Genomic DNA, 27,455 nt, shown 5'->3' on the forward strand with positions numbered 1-27,455 from the left:
GTGGTGCACGGAGCGCGGCTATCGAACTGCTCTATCGCTAATAAATCTGCGGCTCAACTAGAATCTGCCTCGAGTTATACGAGGCAGCGGGATAACGACGGATCGAGCACGCCGAGCCGCGCCACACCACGCCGATCCGTCAAAAAACTCCGCGCTGCCATTTTTATAATCGTCCGACCGACCGGCGATGATGCTCGATGAAGCTCTGGGAGTTGCCTTCATTATTCTGTACACCGAGGCGAGCCTTCGACGTTCCTCGAGATCGATTGTCGAGTCGCTGCTTTACGGGAGTGCATCCTTTTTTTCCGTTTCCCTTCGTACGAATCTCAAATCTTATAAATTATTTTTTGTGTGTAATTGACATTGCACTGCGTGCGTATTAGCACCAATTAGCAAATTTTTAAGTAATTACTCGGAATTAGAACGTAGTGGTATTAACATAAACTAGACTTATTTTCATTGCCGGTTAGATAAAAATGTATAATCGTATAGGAAATTTAATTAGACCTTTTTTTTTCTTAAGTTAACGTATTATAATTCGTATTTCACAACGAATATCGTACTTAATTCCGATTATAGTATTAGGAGAACGAAACAGATGATACAACGTTGAAAGACGTACAACTAGAGTCATCTATTACGAACACCTGTAAGCTATAGAAGCGCATAGATATTAGCATGAAGCACATTATTTTTAGTCTCCAAATCCAAAGACACACAAAATTAAATACAGATACTATTGATTAAATTGTCTTCATTGATGCCATCGATTTATCGCCGAAATTAAAGTGAAGTGAAATTACGAAAATATATTTCTTGTCTAACAAACTTTATTAGACCACGAGCGATAGCTGTTCTAACGGAAAACTACGCTTGGCATTAGAAATAGAATTTGTAGAGAAATCAATCGCTGCGTTTATCGATCCGAATAAATTAAAAGCGGCGGCGGCGTAGCGCGAAACTCGTTGGATTTGTCATTGATTCCTGGCAGACTGCGGGTCAGGGTAGCACAACGCCTAGGAAGTGGCTGAAACGGTTTTGTGCCAGGACATCAATACTTCCACGACCCGCACATTACCCGATAATAATGGCTACACCCGCGACGCGAATTACGCCGCGATCGTTATTACCCCGCGGCTCGCCCGGGAAAATCCCTCGCCTTTGATCCTGGATGAAAGCGTCCAGACTGTCAAGGAATTCAGAAACGTATATCTGACGTTATCGCACATCAAGCTTTCTACCGTCAAACGATCGATGCGTCGCTATCGATTCTGTGTCACTATTGATGCCGTTGCAATAATTGCGCACGATCCATGCAAGTCTCGATTTCACGCAGAAAGAACTTCCGTCATATTTTACGTAGATTGAAACGTTCAATTAAAAAGCAATCAAGGGGGGTGATTTAACCTCGGACGATTACAGCACCCTATGCATAGTTATCTTAAAAATCTTGTTTTAGAAAAAGGAAATAAAAAGTATCGCCTAAAAGCCTCAAAATTCATTAGCTCGATATATACCTGAATAATTTTGTTGGATCATCAAAATAATTACGTAATCTCAAGCTTAAGCACGCTGAGCAGTGCTACAAAAAGTTTTGACATTCTAGCAACCTGTTTGAGTTCTACACACAACTATTTTAATAATCCAACAAAATCATTCTCAGATCTACATTCGAGATCTAAATTTTTAAATATTTCAGCAAAATCATCCTTTTTGTGTATTTAGATAAAATTTATTTGAGATATTTTAATCATCTCATATATATAATTAAGATTAATTTGTGAAATTAATGAGAAATATTTATTATGGCCAGCATTTATGGTGCATTGACATGCTTTTAAAGTGCCACTGAATCGATCCCTTTATGTCGAAACGATCTTTCTTGCCCTCCACGAAGGAAAGCGAAGATGACGATATGTTCGAAGATGAAAACGTCTTCCGGTAGCGTTTCCGCGAATTTGAATACCGGCAAGCGTTTGTGTCGCGACAATTTGCGAGACAGCTGTTCGTAAGAAAACTTGGAGCGATTGTCCCGCGAGTATTATATAATTGGCATTACAATTGTGTAGTATGTAAAGGAAATCGAACGTGACGATCAGTCGAAAAGATCTGTTTCGCGGATACGCTACGAATAGTACGAATCGTGTTATAAAGCGAAATACTTCCATGGAATTGATGATAATCTGGATTAATCTAGAATATATATATATATATATATATATATATACACACTCTTGAATTACTTGAATTGTATCATTAATTATATGCATCCAGCACTTTTTTAATTAAGAACGTTTAAGCACGAAACAAAATCGAGATTTCGGATTGCATCGCCGGATAATGAATATCTTGGATGTGAGAGAGTATTCCCGAGTGTACAAAGTTCTTTTGCAGAGAGAGAGAGAGAGAGAGAGAGAGAGAGAGAGAGAGAAGCGAGCAGAAACAAAGAAGGGATAAACATGAAATAACAGAAAAAGAGGGCAGAAAGAGGCGGAGGATGGGGAAAAATGAGGCAAAACTGTATCGGAAGATAATAACGGGGTATGCGGTGATCGGGTCCGTTCACCGAAGAAATGGAAGAGCACGATGCAACCGAGACACCAGCTAGATGCAGTTTGATGATGCTTCACAAAAAAATCTCTAGGCAATAACTTATTTGTTTCTTTTTTTTTTTTTTTCTACTTGCGCACCTGTATCTTCCACTATGTTATCCAGGAATCTTCCCTAGAAACGATAATTACTTGCGCCGGCCGTGATATAATTAAGTAATGTTTGATTGATGGGCATTAGATCAGCTCAATATTTAGACAAAAATTTCTCAGACATCGCAGGATTTAAGAAGTCGCAGAGAAACATCGTTATATTAAATTTTGCATCGGAAATCTTTTCATCGCATTTAATCGCACATATAATACATCGACGTGACATCCTTAAAAATTTATAAAATTTAATCGAATTTTAATAATTGATTTAGTCGTCGGTCGATGGAAATAATCCGAAACAAAAGAGAGGCACGTGGTGCCACACTTAAGAAATTCAGAGAGAAGCTTAAGCGCAAATAAAAAATTTTCCAGATTTTTCCGGGGCTAAACCGGGTGACGGAATTGTTCACATCCCGGGTACGCTCGCGCTTGCTGTTGGAGCCAATAAATTTTTCACATAACCTGTACCAATAAAATGAGATAGCGGGAGTAGAGGAGGCATCGACGCGATCCTGAAACAACTATACTTATCGAGGATCGTGCCTCGCAGGGTCTGATGGAGCCCCGCGTTTTCAGTCCCGCTTCTGTAATTACTATCTTCCACACGTATATAAGGATCGTTGCCTCTTTTACTCCGGTTCATGCCAAAAAACCGAAAACTTTCGGTTCGCATCGCATTGATGGCAATAATCGCGCGATTATTTCTCTACTAGTCGTATCATTTCGCTCTCCTCGCCAGAAATGATATTCGTCTAATTATGTACACATCGCAATCGTGTTAGCAACGACGAAGCTTGTAGCCATTTTCTCACATTCCAAAAGCACGTCGATGAAGGAATCGTTATCCCGGCTTTTTTCTCCCCCTCCCCCCCCCGCCGCACCGCCGCGTCCGGTTCCCCTATACCAACGATCGTGATAAAACCATCGGACAATAATAAACAATGCGTGAAACGACAAGTACAGTCGGGCGACCGGGGGCATTTCGCGAGATGCTATCGTGTCCGGGACTCAGCCCCCGGTAGCGGAGCGCAATCAATCATTCGAACCGGATAAAATATAAAATACGGTACCGGGGCAGGCCGCGATGTGTGTTTGCCGTTTTATTTATTTGCACGGTCATGCAAGCTACGCGGAATTAACGTATTTTTTGCACGCGACCTCCTCGCCGGAATGACGGCGGGTCGATGGCGAGGCACCGACCTAAGCTTTTGTTATCGCCGGCGCATTAAACCGACCGCAATGAATAAAATAATTTTTCTTTTTTTATCTTCTCGATAATTTCGTCAATGACAATTTTACCTAAGTAGGAGCGCAACGCGACATTTGAAAAATAACCGCAGTTAAAAGGATCCGTGGAGGATTCGTGAGGGTCTCTAGAAACGGAAGGTCATAGATGGTCGGGGTGTTTCTCGGGTATGCCGAAATATGTACTACGAGAAGAGCAACGATGGCGATTCACATCGCGTGATGGATGGTACTCGTGGTATCTTGTATCGCGGTATATCGTCACCACCGCTCTTGCTTATTAAACTGTTCGGTATTTCTCGTGGACGGGTAACAAGGCAATGTCGCGCTCGTGCGAGAGAAGAAAGACGGGGGGAGAACGAGGAAGATCGATGCCCTCTGTGTGCACCTCGGGACCGAAACTTTTAATAAATGTCATCTTTGCTACCGAGGTAGTCGACAGTCGCCTCATTATAAATAGCTACCGTTCGTCCTTTATAAACGCGCCCGAAAAATTATCTGATTCGGTTTAAACAACCGAACGCATCATTTGATTTTCAATCCTTCGTCGCTAAATTATAATCTCAAAAATATATTTCTTGCCCGTGGGTTAATTTTATATTTGTTTATAGATCATTCCAACAGGAAGAACAATTTTTCCATCTAAAAATTTAGTTAGATATAGATAAAAAAAAAAATATATATATATTTGAATTATCAAATTAATTATGTAGCATGTTTAAGCACACAACACACAATGCACTTTACCGGAATGATGTGTCCTAGGAATATTCTTACTGAGAAAGATATTAAACTAACAAAATGTCCTCACAACAATGGAATTTTGATGAAACCAAACAGATTTTCTGGCTATCATAACCAGAAATTCTGTTTGATCTCACCAAAATGTTATACTTTATGATTAGACTTTTTTAAACATTTTTCTCAGTGTAGAACGTCTAAAGGATTATTTTGATAGTCCAACAAAATTATTTTCAAATCTGTACTCTGTATCTAGCTAAATTTTTAGACACTTCAAAGCAAAACTATTCTTTCCCAAGTCCTTTAAATGTCTTTGGGACGTCTTTTGGAGATTTGTACAGAAAAAATGTGTTGCAAAAAGTTTTTACATTTCGCAGCAAACAACTTAAATGATATCCTACACTCTAATTCTATAGCAATGAAAATTTTACTGTTTACAAAAGTGAATAGCAAAGTCATTGCTATAAGTATGGATCTTCACTGCTTTGAAATTAATCTATTTACTCTACATAAAGAAGACTATTTCATTCGATTAATCGAAGTGGTTTAAGCATTAGTTGATAATGCATTGTAAGATGCATTGAATGTTACTGCAAGGTGTGAATTTAGTAACATAACGGACCGTTATGTCGTTTGTCGCATGTTTATTGTTTGTCAAAATTATATACGCACGTGTATATACCATTATATCATTAAACTATTATTTTACCATTAAATAGATCAAATTTATAACTTATATAATTTTTTCAAAAATTTATAATTAAAAATAAGTTTAATAAGTTAATCGATTGATAGCGTGTTCTGTTCAAAATCTGTCTGCGTAGACTTTGTTATATGGATTTGAAAAGACATTATTCTGTCATTATTTTAACCTCCAAATTCTTCTTTTTAGAATAAATTTTTTACTCCAATTATCGAATAGATTTTCTATTTCCATCTTGCAGTAAAATTCACTGGCAGTAGCATTGGCGCGATTGCCAGTAATGCCTGTATATATTGAAATTTCAATTTAATGCAGTGAAATTTCATTGCTGCAAATTTAGAACGTGCATAATTATTTCGATGACCTAACAAAATTATTTTGAGATTTGTATCTAGCTAAATTTTTGGATACTTTAGTAAAACTGTTCTTTCCCTTGACATTTGTGGATTCATTTATGGTACCTTTCACTGTGAGTTTCGCGTCGTAAAATCAAACACGAACATTTCGAACGAGTATTTCGCGATAAAATTGTCATGATCGCTCGATGATTTCAAGTATTTTCGTATTTGTGTACGGCAGGTGGTAGCCGATTATTACGATCATACGAACAACAAAATATCCTCGGAGAAGCGCCTTCGATCTTATAGTTCTCCGCGGACACACGGTACGAAACGGATGATTGCGCGCCGCGAACGCAACAGATCGCTACGTTATTATTTTCGCCAGTTATCGAATTAGATGTTGGCTTAACGGGTACGTATAGTCCCCGCATACCCATCTCATAGGCGTACGTATACGCGGCTCGTCAACTTCTAATGTATAATCGTATATCTTTCTCTAACTTTATATTTACAAGTAAACGAAAAATATTTCGATATTCTGACAATCCAAAATAAGAATTTCGGTCGCATTAAAAGCCACGACGAAAGAGAGATTCTGATTCGCGATAACGAATTTAAATTCTAAGCGATTAAAATAGGGCAATTATGTGACTTGTTACTTTTTAAAGCTACGCTTTAGTAATGCGCATGTAAAAAGAAATTTAAAAAATACATTGTAGAATTGAAAAAATGATTTGGTTAAAAGATTTACAATTTTGCTGGATACAGATCTGAAAATTAAAATTTTGTTGAATCACATCAAAATAATTATGTTGGAAACTATATAAAAAAATGATGAGCTACAAAAAAATCTTGATATTCCAGCAATCACAATTTGAATTGGGTACAAAATTATTTTTTTGATAGTTCGACAAAATTATTTTTAAATCCAACAAAGGATTTTTTATTTTTTGCAGAAAAATAATACTTATTATTATCTTTCTAAATCACGGGTGTATCACGTATATATCTGTTAATATGTATACTATGCGCAAAGTTATCTCTAAACATAGGTAAAGTCACAAATTTATGAAACATTTATGCTCAACAATACCTTCCTTACTACACAATCGTTTTCGAACATTCAAATGCTGTATAAAAGACAAATAAAATCATCGTCTGGAGACGATCAAAAATTGTCACTGTATAATCGTTAATGATAAGAAAGGGCAAAACACTGCTTTCGTCGGAAGGAAAAGTATCGACAGAACTGAGTCTGGTTTCTAATGATCGTCGTCATGTCGATCGTGCTTTATGTCGTCCCTCTTACATAAACGCGCTTAATTTGCGTGAACGAGGCTGTAAATTGTACCGATTCAAGAACATGAGCGAGGATGACGCCCATGGGCTCTCTCTCTCTCTCTTTCTCTCTCTTCCTCTTACCTTCTTCATATTTCCCCTCTCCCCCTAACTTTCAGCCCTCCGTCTCAATTTCTCTCCTCCTTCACCTGGCTACGAACGCAGAAGAGGCATCCCCCGAGATTACCGCTCCACTCGTTACTACCTACAACGTACTTACGTTACTTTTAGAACTGCTTATTACTGTGATTACCGGCGCATAATGCGGCGACCGAGCCGTTCTACAATTTATTATTGAATTGCTATAATACGGACTGACCGGCATTGCCCGGACGCGCTGACATCGTTATATACACGTTGTTGTGGAAAACGCGTAACGCAAATCATGTTTCTTTAGTAGACAATTCATGATAACAATTCTATTCATCACGAGTCAGATATCGTGAGCCAATATTATTCAGAATGTTTCGCATTCTTAAACGAAAGTGATCGAAACGATTTAGAAGAAAATGCGAGTTTTGTTGCAAATTTTTAATAATAAATATCGTAGTTTAATTATTAAATTGCAGATTGGTTAAAATTTGCTTGAAATTAAATAAGAGATAGATAAATGCGATTACTCTATTTATAAAGTAACAGTTAAACTTCATTCTTCATATCAAGTGCAATTCTAAATTTTTTATTTTAATCCTTTATTTTTTAACATCGATTGCAAGTAATGTGTAGAATAGTAATATGTCATTAAAAGTCAACGTTGTGACAATGAAACTGTACGCTAAATATTTTATTCAATATTAATTATTTAGAGAAGAAACTTAATGTATGAGCAAAAAAAAGCATTTTCATAAGGAAAATGTATTCTTTTGTTCAATGAAATTTTCCAATAAAACATATTTTTAATTGCATCTTATAAATTCAAATTTGTTGAGCGCACATCTCATATTTTCAGTCAATTAAATTTCAAAGCAAATAAATCCCAACAATCTACTTTTTTATGTGTCCTTGTATTATTAGATTATCAATTGTTCTGTAAAGAAATTTTTAATTCCAATATTTTATAAAACATTTAACAAAACGTTTCTTTACTCCGTGTATATAATCGACAGAACGTTCCAAGGAATTTTTCCTCTTCGGACGACATGAAATGCGGAAGAGGATGCCTAAGGCGTGGACTGTGGTGAACTGCACACGTGTGTACACACGGAGAAACACACACACACACACACACACACACACACACACATGCATACATAGATGGTCGAACGCATCGGACAAAATGACCGGTCTGGCTATCTATCCGCCTATTTCGATGCTATTCATTGTTACTTTCATGCGTGATTGGCCGCACTCAAAAGTGGTTACACAAAATAACACATCCAAATCGAACATCGTAAGCCGCACATGGGGAAGCAGACTGATTTCTCAAGTCGCACTAAATTGCATTTTCTCGCAAAGTACACGTTGCGATACACACAAAAACAATCGTTCGAATAACACAAAAATCCATGAGAAATTTAAGACATTTAAAGAATGTTTAAAAAATGATTTTCTAGAATAGAAATAGGCGCGAGATTGATCTTTAATTGATACAATCTTTTAAAAATAAGAAAAGAAATGATATTATTTATGATCAAGAGTTAGATAATAATATAATAATATAGTATTAATTACAAAATAACATATTAATATTAAACAAGAAACAAACATTGCAAATTTAAATTTTAAACGTTCAAATTGTTGTATTCTAATTTACGAATTAAAATTGAAATTCTAATTAATTGAAATCTTCTTAATTAAAATTCTAAAGAGCTTATCGTTTTTTTATACACTTTTCGCTGTTATATACTTTTAGACACAAGAAATATTGAAAAATGAAAATAATAAATAAAAAATAAAGACGTATTTGTATATCTAAAAAATTTAATTTACGATAAAAATAATTTTAAATCTTACTAACTCTAAATACAAAAAGTTTACATAGAAAATCTTTAAATAATTAAGTAACTGAAAATTATACAATTATTTACATAAAAAACTAATTTATAAATTTATTATTAATAGTTGTTTTATACAATAAGAAAAGAGTTAGAACTAATTTATATTTTAAACTTTTTTCTTTCTGTTATATTTTTTTTTCGGTTTTTTTTCTAATAATTTAAATTTTTAACATAATATACAATAAAAAAATATAATGAAATATATACTTTTGTATGCAATTTTGGACAAATTTAGCTAGCCTATCAGATGCATCAAATATTATATTCGATTGGTTCTTACTTTTAAGTCCAACCAATTATATTCAAGTGCTACTTAACTGCGTGCGATTGCAAACTGGCTGCACTTTAAAGCACATGGTATAACTGATCATAACCTTCAAACGAGCGCGCTATTGTTGTCAAACACATTGTTCAAAGTGAATATTACATAAAGTTTTTCTTATAACAATCGATACGTGATACAATCTTAAGCAGCAAAAATGTTGCGGAGACAAGCACGATTACGTCGAGAATACCTCTACAGAAAATCCGTGCAGGATAAAGTGAAAGGTATCCAAGAGAAGAAAGATAAATTGAAACACAGTTTAGAAGAGAATATACCGATCCATCCGGATTTAAGGAAAAGCGCATTACATGTGCAAAGGAAGATCGAATGGGAGGATGCTGGACCGGAGATGGCAGTGGCTATGGGTACGGAGATGGGCGGTACCGTGGTCAACCACGAGGATGACGAGTATCGCTGGGCCGGTGTGGAGGATCCGAAGATCGTCATCACGACGTCTCGTGACCCAAGCTCCCGGCTGAAGATGTTTGTGAAGGAGCTCCGTCTGATATTTCCAAACTCGCAGCGAATGAATCGTGGTAACTATGAGATGAAGCAGCTAATCCATGCTTGTCGTGCCAATGATGTCACAGACTTCATCATCGTGCACGAACATCGAGGCGTTCCTGATGCTCTGGTGATATGCCATTTGCCGTATGGACCGACAGCCTATTTTACATTATCCGGTGTCGTAATGCGACATGACATTCCTGATATTGGCACAATGTCGGAACAGTATCCACATCTAATCTTTCATAATTTTAAAAGCAAACTAGGGGTAAGAGTAACAAACATACTGAAATACCTGTTTCCTGTGCCAAAAGAAGACAGTAAGAGAGTAATTAGTTTTGCTAATCATGATGATTACATATGTTTCCGACATCACACGTACAAAAAGACTCAGGGGAAGAATGTTGAATTGACAGAGGTTGGACCACGTTTTCAAATGAAATTATATGAGATTAAATTAGGAACTCTGGATTCTGAATCAGCTGCTGACACAGAATGGGCTTTGAGACCTTATATGAATACAAGTCACAAAAGGAGATTTCTGTCTGATGAAGATGGTTGGCAACAAGAAGATAATTTAATTTAATTCCGATATGTCTGTATATCTATGTACATATATCGATCATTTAACTTTGATGTGTTTTATAAAACAGCATTGACATTTCTCTATTAATACATTCCTGACTGTACATATAATAATATATCAAAAATTTCTTGAAACAATGTAAAAAAAAACAATAGATGAATTATATATAAAATAAATGAATTATATAAAAAATAGATAATTAAAATTTACTATTTTATTACTATTCCAAAATTACCGTTTCAATATTATTTGAGAGAAATAATATAAAAATATTTTATATAAAATTATATATAGTAATACAAATTATCATAATTCTCTCCATATATAAAAAATAATAGTTACTTTTGTATTTTCAAGATCTAGAAATAATAAATTAATTTTGAAAGTGTTATATATGTATATGTTGGTATTTTAATTATTTATATTTATATATTTCAACTATTTTTTTATATTGCATTACATTTGTGTATGTATTAACAACTTTATCATAATATAAATGAAGATATTATTTGACTAAAATTGGTATCCGGCATTTTATCGTCGCAGATGCTCAATTGATTAATATGTATGTATGTACATATAAAATTGTACTTTACATATATGTATTGTATGAACGGTAAATACATTACTTATATTATGTGAATAAGCGTTATTAAATATATTTTAGTTCAAATTTACAAATTATCAGCAATATAAAAATTTATGAGAAATCTCTCTTACAATTGTCAGTTAGGAAAGAAATGCTACAAGTAAAAATAGCAGCAGTTATAGTAAAATAATTGTTATTACCACAATTCGATTATCTTTTGATTACCTTTAAAGTTCTTCTGAAGGTAGCCTTAATGCCAGAGATTCCATTATACTGCCAGAGATCGATTATTGCCGAAATTCCGGGATTGTTAGTGCCTTATAGTTGGCCTATAAAAAAATCAGATACAGAAAAGTGAGAAAAGCCGACGTTATCTGTATGAACTGTAATTTTTTTTAAAAAATCATCAAAATTTAGAGCGATTAGTCGAAGATTTTTCCACCTGAAGTCTGGAGTATACCGGTCAAAATAGAAATCCTAGAAAGCACGATTATTATATACTTTTATCCAAATGTCCAGAAGACGTCATAAAGTGTTATCTGGATAATAATGGCCGCTTCATATTAATGCCGGTTCGTATTAACACACATAACGCATTTCTCCAAGGAATGTCTCAGGACGGTTCCCTTGGAAAACTATATTATATGAAAGTGTGAATAATTTCTCTATTCTTTTCATATACGTCTTCCTTCTTTCTTGCTCGATAATTAATAATTTTTACCATCTCGCGGAAAATTTTATATCATTAGAACATAAAAACTACCGATCAGTGCGTAAAGTGAATTTTGCTATTCGAGATTGCAAATGGCAGCGGTGCTCCCGAATTCCGATCGTCGGTTGAGAAAATGCGTGACTACGAAAAAGACAATCATTTCGTCAGGTACCTATGAGCAGTCGCATGACAAATGAAGATCTCAAATCAATCCTCGATTTTCGTATAGATTTCGTCCTTTCTTTGCTGACTGTCGATAATATTTGCGATCGCGACGCGGGAGAAACATTTCGTGTGGCGCGAATCGTTAGAAATTTGTCGAAACTGGCGTCTCGCTTGAAGTTAGTCGCGCACTTCAAATTAATCGGAAGTGGCGACACATTTCATTATCGTAGATAACGAAGACGCGCGATGAAGCGGATAATAATTTTATTACGTATTTATAGGCAACTATTTTGTTTTGATATTTAACAAACAAATCATATATTGTATTTTCCACAAACCCTTCCCTTCTTTTTTCTCGATTATTAAAACAGATCATCTTCACGTTTTTCATAACGCGCGAAAAAGATTTCATATTATGAACCGCGGTATAATATAAGTACATAATTAGCGCCTCGTTTAAAATAAATCGGGCGATTCAATATCGCGATTCCTTTAATGCAATATTCGCATATTAATAAAATCTTTTTTCTTAGCAATAATCTTTGATTAGTAATTAACTTTTACATTTTTCGATGCGCGAAAAAAATCTAATATTTCAAAATTAAAATTAATTGAAATTTTGAATATTTTCTAGCAAGGACACAGTAATACAGTGAATCATTTCATCCTTCTTCAATATTAGTAAACAATAAGGATATAATGTACCGTATTATACTGTGTTTTTACCGTATTGTACTGAAAAACGCTCTTTACCTGTAAACTCCAAATAAACTACACAGTAAAATTGTATTCTATTAGGAACGGTTTACTCAAGTTTTTGTTAAAATTTTGTGTTGAATTTTTAACGTATAAATTATATGGAGTGTTAATTTAATATAATGTAATTGTATTATTGAAATATTTTGTATTAAACTATGATTCAATATTTCTTGTTGTTAAAATAACACAATTTATGAGTAAATAAACAAATAATAAAAATAATAATTTTAAAACATAAATTCTAAGATAAATGTGTCAATTTAACATATCATAAGTGTTAAATTTATCGAAACATATTTAATTCAACATGTTATAAATGTTAATTTAATAAATAAATATTATAGTTGCTTATAAATTGTGTTTGTGTTACATTTCTGTGTTAATTTTTTAAATTTAATATTTATGTTGCTTTCCATGATATATTCCTCTTTCATTAAATAAATTCTAAAATTTAAACGGGATATCGTTTGAATATCTATTAAATTTAACACACATTTTCCAACCGTGTAGCGATTCGTATTTTACGTGGGTCACATTCAAAATCCTGCGCGCTGTGCACCAAATGCACATCTTTTAAGTGAGCTGTGTAGCATTTGTCTTTGCAAAGATCGTGTAAATAAAAAAAAAAACGCCTTAGAAAAAGACTGCCGTGATATAAATGATAAATAGCCGGCGATCATATTTCCATGCAACAATCCCGTAAAAAAATATTAGCGTGGAGAAGTGTCAATACTCCGAATTGAATGCCGCGCCACAAACGCGAGGAGTGACGAGCCCGCGAAATCGCGACGGCGGCGGCGCAGCGCGCGCGTTCAGCGCGTTCAGCGCGTTCAAGCGGCATCTTGGCACTCTTGGCAGCGGAAGGACGCTATGGATGTGTTCGGATCGTCGAAAGTACGCGCTCAGAAGAGTGACGGTGAGCATTGGTTTTTCATCACGTTATTGAAACTGCATCGTACAGACTGTTTGCTTGCTCGCTGATATCGCTTGCGGTGCATCGCATGATCTGGTGCGCGCGCTCGTAGAGAACTCTCGGAACTCTCTTTCTGTAACATTCATTTGCATTATATGTAGGTGCTAGCGCTTCGGCGTATATGGCGGATAATCGTCGTACTAACTGCGCGCCGTGAACATGAACCATTGTTGTGAAAAAACAAATACAAATTTTCATGAGATCGAGCTAACCTCGATCGCGCCGAATCACCTTTCTGATCTTTCTGTGTGTCCTATGACTTTAAGAGATCAACGATCACTTCATTTTTACATGCTGCTTAAACATTTCTGCAACTTATTGCGTATATCTGATGAATGGACTTGATGAATGGTAAAAATAAACAATTGGATCAGGAATGTACAAATGTCTATCATTGAGAGAGCTTCATTCATCTTAAATTTGCTTACATCTCATTGTCGTCTCCTATTTATGAAAGTGGTTTAATTGAATAATTATTTTTCATAAAAACATAATGCAGATTTCTCAAAGAAAAGAAGTGAAGCAAAGTGAAGTGCGAGTTGTACTGCGACTGGCTGCCCACATCTTTAGTAGCTGATACATTGTAGCCTGTATAGAAGTAGTATTTCTGTACTGTGTCTATCCTGACTCTATAAATGTTTAAGCCTGGTAGTTAGCTATTGCAAAGTACATTGGACCCTTTCTTTTTTTTGGCAAGGTGCAGTCTGCTTTATCTTTCAGATCTAGAGGTCACGGGTATCTCCCGTAGTGGTCGCGTGAGGAAGAAATCTTCCAAGCTCGTTGACTTCGAATCCGATGATCTTACGGAAAATAAACTCAAGCGACAAAAGGCACAGCAGCTGCAAAGTCAACAGTTCTTAGATCAATATGAAGTACAACAGCAGCAACAGCAGATATTGCCCATGCAATCTACCCAAGTGGGTAATATTGGACAACAGAGAAAGAATTCTGGCTCGATTCATATGCAACAAAGGCTTAAGATGGAACCTCTGTCTGATAATGAAGGACAGACGTCCAGTTCAGAATCCGATGATCCCTCTGGGATAAACGAGGATGAAAGTATAGACTCTGGAAGTGACGAAGTAGATCCTCTTTTGATTGACGAAAGAGAAATGGGATTCAGAAAGCTGGAACCACCACTAGGTCAGGAAACACCATCACAAGCAAATAGTTTATATATGCTTGAAAAATCTAAGAAAAAATTGGTTATTAAGGATGGAAAAATTGTAGGCAAAACAAAATCCCAACGCAAAGATAAAGGGGTACGTACTATTGAAGAATGAATATCAAAGGAGGACTTTAATTTTTTGATATTTTTAGAAAACGAGATTTACTGCTTATATGCTATGGGCAAAAAAAATTAGACAAGAACTGTTAGAGCAATCTCCTTACATGGGTATCAGAGCTATATTTTTTTCCTTAAGTTATAAATGCATGCAATTTCGATGTTGTTTATTGATTGTTGCTTTTTGTAGATTTTGCGGCAATTTCTAAGCGATTAGGAGAGCTGTGGGCTACAGTACCACATCTGGAAAAATATAATTGGCGCAGACGTGCAAAGCGCTTAGCAGCAAAGCCTCATTCTTTACCAGCAAATAAAGATGAGCCTGTTTGGAAAATGCCACCACCCGCCTCGCGAAAAAAATTCATTAATAAAATTGGTGGGTTTATTGGTTCTTGTATATAGACAATGTATGATTTGTATGTCATGTTGTGTAGTTTATTTCCACTTTTTTCTCCATGTGCATGTGCATTAGCCAAAAATGTGAAATCGGATATATATCTATCGTGTGATTTTTGTAGTTATTAGTTTGTCTCTTGTACACATGTATCATTTAATATTCAATACAGCATTAATAAATTATTTTGTATATGTTGTATTTCAGGTAATGGGAAAGAAACAAAGCCTGCTTCTACAAGGAAAACTATTCAACTCGGCGTACCGTCTGTCGTTGGAAATGTTTCAATCTCACCACCGTCAAATCGTTCCAATAAAGATCTAGTTAACGAGCCAGTAATAGGCACGGGAATGTATAAAGTCGTTGGAACGCAGCCAATTGATGTTGCAGCTCATCTTAAATTGCTTGGTGAAAGCTTGACAATCATCGGAGAACGTTTGAAGGAGCACGATGGTCAAATAGCTGTTTCCGGTAGTCTTTCAGTTCTACTGGATTCATTGCTCTGTGCCTTAGGTCCATTAATTTGTTTAACGCAGCAATTGCCGGAAACTAATGGAGCTAAACCTGAAACACTTTCTCAAATGCTCGACAACATTGCTTATCTTATGCCTGGTCTATAATGTACAAAATGTGTAAAATATATTCATAATAATGTAAATAGAAAAGTAGTATGAGAAATTAGATATAAAAAAATATATATTCTACGAGCGTGAAAACAAAGATAATGTTTATTTAAAAATTTAATCTTAAAGACAGATTCTCGTTATATTTCGTCTACTGTCACATAGATAAAAAAACATTATGTTTTATATAAATAATATATTTGTATAAAAGTTACAATAAATATTTAAATAGTCCTGTATTACATAAGTTACTGTACAGGGAATATAAACATAATATCACAATTATTGATTATCTGTAGGCAAAATAGGTGGGCACGTACAAAATAGATTCTTATCGCCATATATGTCATCTATCCTTCCAACGCTTGGCCAAATCTTGTTGCTTCCTTTTACAAATGTCTACAAAATTACAAAGTAATTATTATGAATTAATATATATTTAATACAATGTTCACATATAAGATTCTTACAGCAGGAAAAGCTGCCAATTCTCGCGAATATGGTCGATTCCATTCAGTTGTTATAACTTGCTTCTGCGTGTGAGGTGCCATTTTTAAAGGATTCTGTGCAATATCTAATTTTCCTTCTTCAATATCCGCAATCTCTTTTCTTATAGCTGTCGAGAAATACAAACGTGAATGAGACGATAAGAATGCTTGCCATTAAGATATTTTAAGCATTATTCAAATTTTTTTAACTTACAGATTAAAGAATCGCAAAATCTGTCCAACTCAGTCTTGTCCTCGGATTCGGTCGGTTCGATCATTAAAGTACCAGCTACCGGCCAACTCATGGTCGGTGCGTGGAAACCATAATCCATCAATCTCTTCGCAATATCAACGGCCTCAACGTTGGCAGTTTTCTTGAAGTCTCTTACATCTAGGATGAACTCGTGCGCAATCAGCCCAGTCTCACCCTTGTACAACGTTTTGTAATACTTCTCCAATCTCTTGCTTATGTAATTGGCGTTAAGAATAGCCACTTGTGTAGCCTTGCATAAGCCTCTCGGACCCATCATCTTGATATAAGCCCACGAAATCGGTAGAATGGCGGATGATCCGAAAGGAGCGGCGGATACGGAACCAAGATTTTTTAAATCACTATGGTCGTTACCCGAACAATTTATTATTGGGTGATTCGGTAGGAAAGGTATAAGATGTCGCTTCCTATAAATTATAGTTTTTTAAACTTCTAACTTTTGACAATAGAACTGTTCTTTGTCACTGCACTGGACTACACTACAATTTTCTATCTCGCTTTCTAAATATTTTATTTTAAGTATCATAAGTATAATACTAGTTCAGCCACAAAGAACAAACCTTACGTGTAAGATTCTAAGATTTAAATAATTGCTTACACTCCGATAGGACCCATACCAGGTCCGCCACCCCCATGAGGAATGCAGAATGTTTTATGTAGATTGAGATGTGACACGTCGCTGCCATAATCACCAGGTCGACACAAGCCAACTTGAGCATTCATATTGGCACCGTCCAAATATACTTGACCACCAGCGTTGTGCACCATGTTGCATATATCACTAATCGTTTCTTCAAATACTCCATTCGTCGATGGATACGTGATCATCAGGCACGATAATGTTTTTTGGTACTTGTTGATCATTTTTTTCAAGTGCATTATATCAACAGAACCGTCCTTTCGTACAAAGATAGGTTCCACCTGCATACCTGCCATTTGAGCGGATGCGGGATTTGTGCCATGCGCGGATATCGGAATTAAACAGACTTGTCGATGTTTGTCTCCCCTCGACTCATGATAACATTGTATAGCCCTCAAACCCGCGTATTCGCCTTGTGCTCCACTATTTGGTTGGAAACTAATACCATCATAGCCGGTGATTACGCACAGATCTCGTTCCAGCTCGGCAAATAATTGTTGGTATCCCTCAGCCTGCTCGAGCGGAGCGAAAGGATGTATGTCTGTGAAACCTTTCAAACTGGAAGGCATCATCTCCGTTGTTGAATTCAATTTCATTGTGCAAGAACCCTGATAAACGTTAATATTAGCAAAGAAGCAAATACGTATGTATAAAAGTATAATACTAAAAAAAATAATCACCAGTGGAATCATGCTATGTACGAGAGATACATCCTTGTTTTCCAAAGACTTCATGTATCTAACTATTCTTGTCTCCGAATGATAGCTATTGAAGACAGGGTGCTGTAAGTACGAAATAGTACGATGGAAATCTGACTTGTCCAAATTTCTCGCGAGGAAGCTTTCATCTTTGACCACTTCTTCAACTGTAATATTTGCTGCAAATATCTTAAAAAGATCATTCACGTCCTCTACTGTCGTCGTCTCATCAAGAGATATTCCAATCGTACCATTGTTAAAATATCTGTAAATTTTCGTTCGTAATTTTATTAATAACATTATAAACTATTGCTGTCTATTTAGGGAAATACCTCAAGTTTATTTTAGCCTTATTCGCATTTTCCTTTATCACCTGTACAGAAATCTTTGGCGACACTGTAATGGTATCGAAGAAGTATATGTTATTTATTGCATTTCCAGCCACCTCCAAACCCTTCGCCAAAGCTAGCGTCAAATTGTGCACTCTACTCGCGATGTCTCGTATTCCCCGAGGTCCATGATATACTGCGTACATTGCAGACATATTAGCGAGTAACGCTTGTGCGGTACAAATATTGCTGGTGGCTTTATCTCTTCTGATGTGTTGCTCGCGCGTTTGGAGGGCTAAACGATAAGCGTCCTCTCCATTGGAATCTCTCGTAACACCTATCATTCTGCCAGGCATTAAGCGGATCAATTGCTGTCGGCAGGCAAAGAATCCAGCGTGAGGTCCACCATATCCAAGAGGAATCCCAAAACGTTGGCTCGTACCCACGCATATGTCGACATCGAAATCACTCGGTGGTTGAAGCACAGCTAACGCTAGTAAGTCAGTAGCAGCGCAGACAAGTGTCTATAAGAAAATACATTATTATTGTAAGATGTGATTTTTAATATACAGTGAATATAAAACGTATTCGTATGCATATCATTTTAAAAAAATAAATGTTAATTAGCATTTTATTTAACACAGAACATGCTCATTGCATAAAATTGTAAATTAATATTTATTTTCTACAAATAAGGCTTTTTTATACAAATTTCTCCTGAATATTTTTTACACTCACTGTGTGTGTTGATAAATGTTATAAAAATTACAAAACTTTTTTCTTTTTCGTATTAGAATTATTTATAAGAAATAACTTTATTAGCATAAAATATATATATAATAATAATATATATTATAATTTTTAACAACATACCCCATTAATGTGCGCCCTTTTAACAACATCTTCAAAATCGTGGATGGAGCCATTTGTATCGGGATACTGTACAAGAATACCGGCAATATCTTTTCCGCTGGTGTCTACTTTAAATACATCACCAATTATTAAGGGCAAACTTAAGGAAGCGGCGCGTGTTGCGATAACGCTAATTGTCTGAGGATGTACTTGGTCGGAGACAAACAATTTTTTTCTCTTATTATATCTATGTGCAAGTGCCAAAGCCTCCGCTGCTGCTGTCCCTTCATCCAAGAGGGAAGCATTCGCCACATCCATCCCCGTGAAATCACATATCATGGTTTGGTAATTCAGTAAGCCTTCGAGCCGTCCTTGTGAAATCTCTGGCTGATAAGGAGTATATTGCGTCGTCCTGTGGCGAAATACAATGAAATTGTTTTTATATGACCTCTCTTATGTATTTCATATTTCTTAATATTTTTCAGCACACGATTTACCATCCAGGATTTTCAAAAATGTTACGCATAATCGTATGTGGTACGCAACAGTTATAGTACCCCATGCCTATGTAAGAACGCCATACGTCATTCATTTCCGAAATTTTTGTGATCCTCTTTATTAAATCGTACTCAGCTGAAAAAATTATTTGTATTAATTTTTACTTTACTTTATACCATTTAAATTTTTAATTATATGTAGAATGGAATTTTATTCACTTTCACGTACAAAAAAAAAACGAAAAAGGAAAATTTTGATTATTATATTGTATATATTTGATGTAATATTATTGAAACGAAAAAGCGAAAAAATGTATTGAAGAAAATATTTAAAAAAAATAATAGCACACGCATAATATCGGGAAAAGAAATTATATATAGAAATCTATGCAATGGTATGCTATTAAGTCCATTTGAGAAGAACAACACGTGAGATCAAAATAGACGCACGAGATTGAACTGTGACCTGAGATAATGATTTGCGTAAAGGGTTATCAGTATTAGGGCAAGTCAAATCGTATAAGTCTCGTGACTTGTCACGTTTTCACGGAATGAACTATCGCAATTATCATGTATTTTACAACAAAAAAAAATATATTTTTGCTATTTATATATACGTATTCTTAAGAATGTGTAATTTCGCAGACAATGGAACAAAAGCCTGACAATTTACTCCAAATTAGCACAACTACGTGTTGATAAAATCTAAGTATCGTGTACGTTAACTGAGAAAATTACTCACTAACTGGCCCATCGAGATTTAGATCTCCCTTGTAAAGAATTTTAGCTGGTACTGCGGTTTTCGTTAATTCATCAAGGCTCTGCAATATTGCATCGCGAACAAAAGTTAATCCAATTGCGATACAAGTATTTTCATCGTATAAATGATTTTCAGAAGCAAATTACCTTAAATCCAATTAATCTTAACATCTCTATCTGTTCGTGTTCCCTGGGTCCAATGTGTCTCGCTTGAAATTCTTCCTTTTGTGGAAGCAATTTACTCATATTCTGTCTTTGCAAACTACACAATTGCAAACTACGCTTATGTTGAGCCACAATATTATATTTATTTAAAAACTTAGAGCACTTTGTCATTTTTAAAGTGTACTGCATCTTAACTTTTAAGAAATACATACAGAAATGTGTTAGGAACAGATTGAAATGCGGTACTCGATATTTAACAGTACGGTCATTCGAGTGATCTTAAAACTAACGAGTATTAAAATTGACGGAGATTTTATACTCAGAGTGTAGATATCACACAGTGATGTCATAACTTCTGATTACAGCTTGAACTCTTCAGCTTTTGAACCCTCAGTCATTCAACATCTGAATCATCTAAGACAATATTGAGAAATTATTTTCGTCGTTAATATCTCGTGATAAGAAGTTTAACGTTTGATTTAAAATATCTAACGAAACGATAGCTTATGAAGCATAAACAAAACAAACATTTTTTTTTATTACGTAAATATTATACAATATACAAGAGAGAGAGAGAGAGAGAGAGAGAGAGAGAGAGAGAGAGAGATCCTGTATAACACAAAATATCTCTTATACTTATATTTTACTATTAAATTATAGAAATTTTATAGGCTCTAACGAATTAAATCAATAAGGAATAAAAAGCTTTGAGAGTCGATGCTGAATGTTATTGCAATTATGTTTTATTGTATATAATAATTGAAGTAGACATTTCGATTCTTAGCTTGGATCTTCTTCAGTAAATATATTAATGATAAGATTAAAATATATATACAATAATTACCGTTACAAAAATTAATGCTTCCCTCTCTTTTATTGAAGGTCTAGTTGCGTTATTGTGTGACAAATGTTCTCATAAGATCCATGACAAATGAGTAGTAAACATCGCATAATATGCCAATACTCAAACAGCCATGTAAGTTTTAAGTAATTATATTCAGTGTTAATTTTAATCTTATTTCTTAAATTTTACATTATTGATTCAATGATTAGTTAGTAAACTTGATAATTTAATGAACATTGACATATGGATGCGAAGATATATTGACTAAGATACACATTCATAGTTCAAATTACGACAAACAAATATATAAGTTCATACAATCTAATATTCAATTTTGTATTTAACGGTAATTGTTGTATATATTTTAGTCTTATCATTAATATATTTACTGAAGAGGATACAAACCAAAAAGATTGAAAAGGTCTACTTCAATTATTATGTACAATAAAACGTAATTGCAATAACATCGAGCATCGGCTCTCAAGGCTTTTTATTCCTTATTGATTTTACTATTAATTGATTGAACTCATTAATTTAGCTCAAAATTCAAAGTATATTAAAAAATTACAATAAAAGACACATAAACAATAACATATTGTTTATTTCATGAAAAAATTTTATTTATGAAATGTTATTGATGTAACATTCATATTAAAATAATTCAATTTTATGTGAGAAAAACATGTATTTTAATATATAAAACTATTTCCTTATAATGGTAATATAATTTTTAATATCACTATATATACATACATTTTTTTAAACCATGATTTTTATTATTTTAATTAAAGAAGTAACTGTCAAAGAGTTGAGAAAGTTAAAATAAAATCGACAAAAATTAAATAATTAAATTACTGTTTAACAAACGGGTTTAAGGAAAATAATTATAAACATATTATATATATCTATAATATAATTAAATTTTATTTCATAAATTTATCTTGATTTTGCGAGAGTATCTTAGCGGATGATTTAGCATCCAAGAAAAGCTCATTAACTTCCTCAATGTCCTCCTTTTTGATACTAGTTCTTTCATTGACTTTCGCCGTCAAAGCTGCGGGTGTTAAAAGTTGTACAACATATCTGAGAGTAGTTTTCGTGCCGAGTTCGGCGAGACTGGATAGAGCCTCATCATCAATTTGCAGTCCTTCTGTAACAGCTCTCAGTTTTACTATTTGTTCGATTTCTTGTCTAGAATATGGAAGAGTTCTTATAATTAGAAGACGGTCCAACAAATCGAGAGGTATGCCGTGTGGAGAGATAATGTCTTCAGTTCCTCTGATCTCGCAGCGGCCACGATTCGTAGCGAAAATAACGATCGGCGCTATAGCACTTTCCAACGCGCGGTGTAGATAAGTAAATGTCTCTATGTCTAGCATATGAACCTCATCTATGAACAATACTCCTGGTACTAATTCAGCGATGCCTTGGTCGATATATTTATTTACTACCTTGTTTATCTCTTTCCGCAACTTATCTGAAATAATTTTGATCTGGTTACATATATTTCTAATTATAATTGAACATATCTTTAATATGACTGAATTTAAGAAAAGTGTAAGTTATAAATAATATTAAAAATATTAATACGCCTGTTTCCACATTCAGTTATTTAACAAGATGTAATGCAAGCGTTATGTTTCAGTTATAACTCAATAAATAACTTGTACATTTTTTCTTACTTTAAGTTTTAGTTTTCTTTTGTTGAAAATTAATATTATGAATTATCCTGTATAAACAATGTACCAATTTTCTCTTTTACCTGTAATTTCAGTTTTTTTAGGCTTCATCAATTGTCCCATCATTGACATTATATCCTGTCCTCCTTGTGGCTTGGCATTAGCTACATCCAAATCATGCAACGTTACATCTTGAATAACTTCCTTTTTTTTATGTACATCACCTTTCGGTAAAGGAACATATTCCTCCGCTTCCAGATCAAATTCCGTGGCAAAATTATCGCTTCGACCTTGCCTCTTTACCGCCCCGCTATTAGCTTCAATGTAAATTACATCGCCAGTTTCGACTTTTTCTTTTTGTAAAGATTCATATATCGAAGGGTCCAGTTTTAATTGTTTTGTGCCTTTAGAAGTTTTCAATCCGAGAACTACGTGAGATACGGTTTTACCATAGCCGCCCATAGGATTCTCTGTTTCAACAGGTGACAACTCGGTCACTTCACCTTCATATACCTCTTTAGTTTCTTTAATCCTTAAGCCGATGGCCCTCCTAAAATTCTCCATGAGGACCTCTGTTTTCTTAATCTCTGAGCTGTAAACCTCCGAGCCCACCATAGGACAGAAAGGTACTTTGTTACCAAGTTCTTGAGCAATGGCAAGTGCTATCGCAGTCTTGCCTGTACCTGGTGGACCAGCCAATAACACTGCACGTCCTGCCATTCTCTTTGACTTTATCATGTCGACGACGATACCTGCTGCCTATAAGAGCAACATTATACTTATGCATCTCTTTCATCATCCATCAAATCATTAAGGTATAATAAAAATAAAAAACTAAAAAAATAAATTAAAAAATCTGTGAAAAAACGACTGTCTTGAAACTCTTGAAATTTGAATGTCATCTGATACATGATGTAAGTACATAGATTCTTATGATTTTTATACATGGTTTTTTTCTGTTGTGATGCTATGTCTTAATTTATGAGAGTGATTGGTGAACTTTAATATGACTAAAGGAACTAAATTGTAATCCATTTCGGGAACAAATTAAACTAAAATTAAATTATATATACAATAACACATAAATAGTTAAACTAGAAACAGAATCGTGATATTTTGGTGATAAAGAGGAATATTATGAATTTTCGAAACAAGAAAATCATAATGCTTTCTTTTTAATGATACTCTTTGAAAGTTTCCATCATTCTAATCTATCTTCTAGTATCGCACGACACATGATATGTCGTGCATTTACTGGAAAACAACGCAATTGCCGCTGCTCTCAAGAAGATGCTAACCTCACGCGCCATTTCTTGACCGACGAGACCGGCCGCGCTCTGGATGGCAGAGCCATTCTCATCGAGTCCAAGTCCCTTGATATGTGTGTGGGCTGAAATCCTCTGGGTCTTGGCGGTGCTCTTCACCTCCTCGATCTTCATCGTTGTTACCTTTTTGCAAAAATAGACCAACGTAAAGTGTGAACCGGACGGACGAGCACGTTGCTAGAGTTTGTTTGATCAGTAATGGAGTAATCCCCCTCTCTACCAGTAGCGTTATTACAACAACGTCATTAGTGAAAATTGAACGTGCGCAGCTTGCGCGCCACATTCCAAAGCTTAAGCTCGTTTATTGATCCACTCAGCGATACTGTGCAAATATATTTCATCATTTGCGATAAAATTAGAAGATAAATTCAAAAATAAGAGATATGTCTCCTGAATTGTTGATTGAGAAAAAATAGTTACGTCTGCAGGAAATACATTGCAAGCTGCCTGTCGAAAAGTCCGCGTCTAGCAATTGATACATTTTTCAATGGCTAGATGTCTCATGAGACGACAGTTTCTCGAGAGTGCCATGGGTGGACCGATTTCATATATAAACGCATTCTAGAAGAGCATCCGTTGGGTCCGGTACACCTGGGAAAAAGCTAACGATAAATCGTAAATCTTAATTTGAAGTTGCCGCTGATTTCAAACAAGTTCAACTATCTCAGCCCAAGGTGTGACGTCGACCCATTTTGCTTCGAGATACTATTTTCTCGTAAATTTTTTTTTTCGTTAAATTTTCATTACGCGTTGTACTCACGCTGTCGCGTCGATTTAATTTTTCGCTCGAATTGATATTAATTTTAATTGTATAACAATCTCTTTTAATCTATTTCAGCAGAAAAATAAAAGAAATATATAAAAATAAAACAATTACAATTTATTGACATTTGAAAATTTGAGCTTTCTTATTATATGCTGAAGGTTCAATTATATTTAATTGTAATTATTATAATGTAAATTACATAATAAATATAATTATATATTAAGATATATAATTATATACTTATTTACTTACGTATAATTATATATAATTAAATATAATTATATATTACAAAATTAATGTGAATTTTTAGATTTCAAAAGTATAAATTAAAAAAATAAAAAATACTTATAAGAGTACAACACTAGTAGATTATGCGTGTATACATAAATTTATTTTTATATTAATAAGAATTATTATACAGGACTGTAAAGAGATATAGTCAATAAAGCTCACTTTTTTCTATGAAAATAAATTGATGTATACATACAACCTTCTAGTGCTGCTTCTTATAAGTATTTTTTATATTCATTTGATTTATATATACATTTAAGTAATACAATAATCGTTCTTCAAGATCGTCATTTAACTCGTTTTACAATGAGGAACCATTTAAACAAGTTCAGGAATAATAAATAAATGTTTATTGCAGTGTACATTTTAGTGACTTACAAAATTTATACATCATTAAGTACGATTTGTTTTTTTCTTTTTTCAATTCCTTTGAATCTATCTTAGCCTAAAATGGAATCATACTTTATATAGAGGCTTTGTTTCTCCATCTTCAAACTCTGGTATTATCGTCTGGTTGTCTTTCATCTAGAAGGAATATTCTATTACTAATACAAGATACGAAGATGACGACACGTAGAAAAGCTGGACTTACTTTGACGTGAGCGTATAATATAATTCCCACTAACGTTAGAGTTATACCTATGACTTGATTTATCGCTAACGTTTCATGGAAAAGTAATGAGCCTCCCAGCAGCAGAAGGCAGAATTTGGAATGTCCAACCATATTATATCTGAACATCTTGTTAAAGTGTATTACGTGCAAGTTTGTATACAACTCGTAATGTAATACTAATGTAAGGATACGTTAAAGGCGAGGTCTTTCCTATGATCCAATAAGATGTTAAATTCACAAAGAAGGCAACTACACCTGACAGTATCACCATGATCTATAAATAAAGTACAATATATGATCATTCAATTTTATCTCAAAAACTTCTCAGATCTATCTGCTATTATTTCAGAAACATACCAGGTCCAACAATGACCACTTGTGCGTGAATGTCTGTCCAACGGGCTCCAAAATCGGGATAACAATTAACAGCATAATAGCAGATAATGGTGCTTGATAGAATAACAATTGCATTGGATCCATCTGAAATTCCTTCTGCTTTCTGTTTATCATCTGTAAGAAGCAATAAAAGAAATAATCAGTACTATATGTATCTGGAATTTATGTAATACTGTGGAATTTATATAAATTCTGACTATTTATTTCTGAAAAGAAATAACAGTAGGACATACAACTTGATATAGAGACGTTACAAATACTCCTAGCGTTGCGTAGATGGTTCCAATAACGTTGAATTGTATGTCATAATAAAAATTGATTACGACTCCCAGCGTAATTGGTATCAGGGTCAGCTTAACAAGTATGCCAAAACGCTTTTTATAAAATATCATCTGCATTACTATCACGCAGGGTGTCGTTAGCATTTTTGCCACCTGATAAGTTCCGACTGTGTTGTGAGCCAAACTCAGATTTGTTAGAACGACAAATCCGCAAAATGTCATGGCAATGAACACCATCTCCTTGATGTCAATACTTTTGACGCAAAAGACATCCAGCTTTTCGCAGATTATCAAGCCGATGAACGTCATAAAGAAGTGTATCATGGACAGCGTGATATTCGGAAAGCGGGTATGAATGTAGAGCCATTTGTTGAGAAGCACAATTATAATTGAGAAGGCTATATTTAGCGTCAAGTAGAACGCCGTGACTACCTTTTTGTTCATCTTTTGTAGAAGTCTAATAATGCTGTCGCTGCGAGGAATCAGTAATTCCGTTAACGATAACGTTAACGATAACGTTAACGATGACTTTTAAGACATTGTTACATCTTGCACGAGCGCGCACAAGAATCTCGA

At 34.6% G+C, this 27,455-nt stretch overlaps 5 protein-coding genes and 1 long non-coding RNA gene across 12 annotated transcripts in view; 2 read left to right on the top strand and 4 right to left on the bottom strand.

The window, feature by feature from the left end:
* LOC108749880 overlaps positions 1 to 11,726 on the bottom strand; it is an 18,952-nt gene extending 7,226 nt beyond the window's left edge. Inside the window, exons 1-2 of the long non-coding RNA XR_001939397.1 lie at positions 11,517 to 11,726; positions 11,300 to 11,403 (exon numbers count right to left, since the gene is read on the bottom strand). This is a non-coding gene — a long non-coding RNA (uncharacterized LOC108749880). The remainder of the gene's footprint in view (positions 1 to 11,299; positions 11,404 to 11,516) is intronic.
* Positions 9,438 to 10,576, top strand: LOC108749879 (U3 small nucleolar ribonucleoprotein protein IMP4). Its single transcript, XM_018488883.1, has one exon. The coding sequence runs from the start codon at positions 9,547 to 9,549 to the stop codon at positions 10,483 to 10,485; it is 939 nt and encodes a 312-aa protein (XP_018344385.1). The 5' UTR covers positions 9,438 to 9,546; the 3' UTR covers positions 10,486 to 10,576.
* A 1,803-nt stretch (positions 11,727 to 13,529) lies between the features above and the next one.
* Positions 13,530 to 16,018, top strand: LOC108749884 (HMG box-containing protein 4). Of its 5 annotated transcripts, none has more exons than XM_018488892.1 (6): positions 13,560 to 13,626; positions 14,183 to 14,331; positions 14,404 to 14,945; positions 15,004 to 15,079; positions 15,159 to 15,344; positions 15,570 to 16,018. In XM_018488892.1, the coding sequence occupies exons 2-6, from the start codon at positions 14,319 to 14,321 to the stop codon at positions 15,980 to 15,982; spliced, it is 1,230 nt and encodes a 409-aa protein (XP_018344394.1). In that variant the 5' UTR covers positions 13,560 to 13,626; positions 14,183 to 14,318; the 3' UTR covers positions 15,983 to 16,018. The 5 variants fall into 5 exon arrangements, with proteins under 5 accessions (XP_018344391.1, XP_018344392.1, XP_018344394.1 ...); XM_018488891.1 differs by lacking the exon at positions 13,560 to 13,626 and adding an exon at positions 13,869 to 14,034; XM_018488893.1 differs by lacking the exon at positions 13,560 to 13,626 and adding an exon at positions 13,870 to 14,034 and having other exon boundaries at positions 14,410 to 14,945.
* A 204-nt stretch (positions 16,019 to 16,222) lies between these two features.
* Positions 16,223 to 21,118, bottom strand: LOC108749871 (glycine dehydrogenase (decarboxylating), mitochondrial). The gene is made up of 10 exons (XM_018488867.1): positions 20,667 to 21,118; positions 20,503 to 20,581; positions 19,761 to 19,896; positions 19,285 to 19,675; positions 18,415 to 18,935; positions 18,065 to 18,347; positions 17,343 to 17,992; positions 16,688 to 17,151; positions 16,456 to 16,601; positions 16,223 to 16,384 (listed from the first exon to the last, which is right to left on the bottom strand). The coding sequence occupies exons 1-10, from the start codon at positions 20,892 to 20,894 to the stop codon at positions 16,268 to 16,270; spliced, it is 3,015 nt and encodes a 1,004-aa protein (XP_018344369.1). The 5' UTR covers positions 20,895 to 21,118; the 3' UTR covers positions 16,223 to 16,267.
* Positions 21,119 to 22,451: 1,333 nt separating this feature from the next.
* LOC108749896 (ruvB-like 1) lies at positions 22,452 to 24,754 on the bottom strand. The gene is made up of 3 exons (XM_018488913.1): positions 24,506 to 24,754; positions 23,291 to 23,966; positions 22,452 to 23,005 (listed from the first exon to the last, which is right to left on the bottom strand). The coding sequence occupies exons 1-3, from the start codon at positions 24,644 to 24,646 to the stop codon at positions 22,452 to 22,454; spliced, it is 1,371 nt and encodes a 456-aa protein (XP_018344415.1). The 5' UTR covers positions 24,647 to 24,754.
* A 1,239-nt stretch (positions 24,755 to 25,993) lies between these two features.
* On the bottom strand, positions 25,994 to 27,449 carry LOC108749913 (solute carrier family 35 member E3-like). Of its 3 annotated transcripts, none has more exons than XM_018488941.1 (5): positions 26,832 to 27,449; positions 26,560 to 26,712; positions 26,394 to 26,476; positions 26,182 to 26,320; positions 25,994 to 26,114 (listed from the first exon to the last, which is right to left on the bottom strand). In XM_018488941.1, the coding sequence occupies exons 1-5, from the start codon at positions 27,321 to 27,323 to the stop codon at positions 26,046 to 26,048; spliced, it is 936 nt and encodes a 311-aa protein (XP_018344443.1). In that variant the 5' UTR covers positions 27,324 to 27,449; the 3' UTR covers positions 25,994 to 26,045. The 3 variants fall into 3 exon arrangements, with proteins under 3 accessions (XP_018344443.1, XP_018344444.1, XP_018344445.1); XM_018488942.1 differs by having other exon boundaries at positions 26,062 to 26,128; XM_018488943.1 differs by having other exon boundaries at positions 26,062 to 26,134.
* Positions 27,450 to 27,455: the final 6 nt, after the last annotated feature.

Source organism: Trachymyrmex septentrionalis, unplaced genomic scaffold (genome assembly GCF_001594115.1).
Source record: "Trachymyrmex septentrionalis isolate Tsep2-gDNA-1 unplaced genomic scaffold, Tsep1.0 scaffold32, whole genome shotgun sequence".
In the NCBI taxonomy this organism is placed as follows: domain Eukaryota; kingdom Metazoa; phylum Arthropoda; class Insecta; order Hymenoptera; family Formicidae; genus Trachymyrmex; species Trachymyrmex septentrionalis.

Coding starts and splice junctions, on each gene's coding strand:
- LOC108749879 (XM_018488883.1), top strand. CDS start 9,547: ATGTTGCGGAGACAAGCACGATTACGTCGAGAATACCTCTACAGAAAA.
- LOC108749884 (XM_018488889.1), top strand. CDS start 13,581: ATGGATGTGTTCGGATCGTCGAAAGTACGCGCTCAGAAGAGTGACG. Junction 14,946..15,003: donor CCCAACGCAAAGATAAAGGG/GTACGTACTATT, acceptor TGATATTTTTAG/AAAACGAGATTTACTGCTTA. Junction 15,345..15,569: donor AAAATTCATTAATAAAATTG/GTGGGTTTATTG, acceptor GTTGTATTTCAG/GTAATGGGAAAGAAACAAAG.
- LOC108749871 (XM_018488867.1), bottom strand. CDS start 20,894: ATGTATTTCTTAAAAGTTAAGATGCAGTACACTTTAAAAATGACAAAG. Junction 18,348..18,414: donor AAGGCTAAAATAAACTTGAG/GTATTTCCCTAA, acceptor GAAAATTTACAG/ATATTTTAACAATGGTACGA. Junction 16,385..16,455: donor AATTGGCAGCTTTTCCTGCT/GTAAGAATCTTA, acceptor GTAATTTTGTAG/ACATTTGTAAAAGGAAGCAA.
- LOC108749896 (XM_018488913.1), bottom strand. CDS start 24,646: ATGAAGATCGAGGAGGTGAAGAGCACCGCCAAGACCCAGAGGATTTCA. Junction 23,967..24,505: donor GTCAAGAAATGGCGCGTGAG/GTTAGCATCTTC, acceptor TTGCTCTTATAG/GCAGCAGGTATCGTCGTCGA. Junction 23,006..23,290: donor TAAAAAAACTGAAATTACAG/GTAAAAGAGAAA, acceptor AAATTATTTCAG/ATAAGTTGCGGAAAGAGATA.
- LOC108749913 (XM_018488941.1), bottom strand. CDS start 27,323: ATGAACAAAAAGGTAGTCACGGCGTTCTACTTGACGCTAAATATAGCC. Junction 26,713..26,831: donor TAACGTCTCTATATCAAGTT/GTATGTCCTACT, acceptor TGCTTCTTACAG/ATGATAAACAGAAAGCAGAA. Junction 26,321..26,393: donor GGAAAGACCTCGCCTTTAAC/GTATCCTTACAT, acceptor CAAGATGTTCAG/ATATAATATGGTTGGACATT.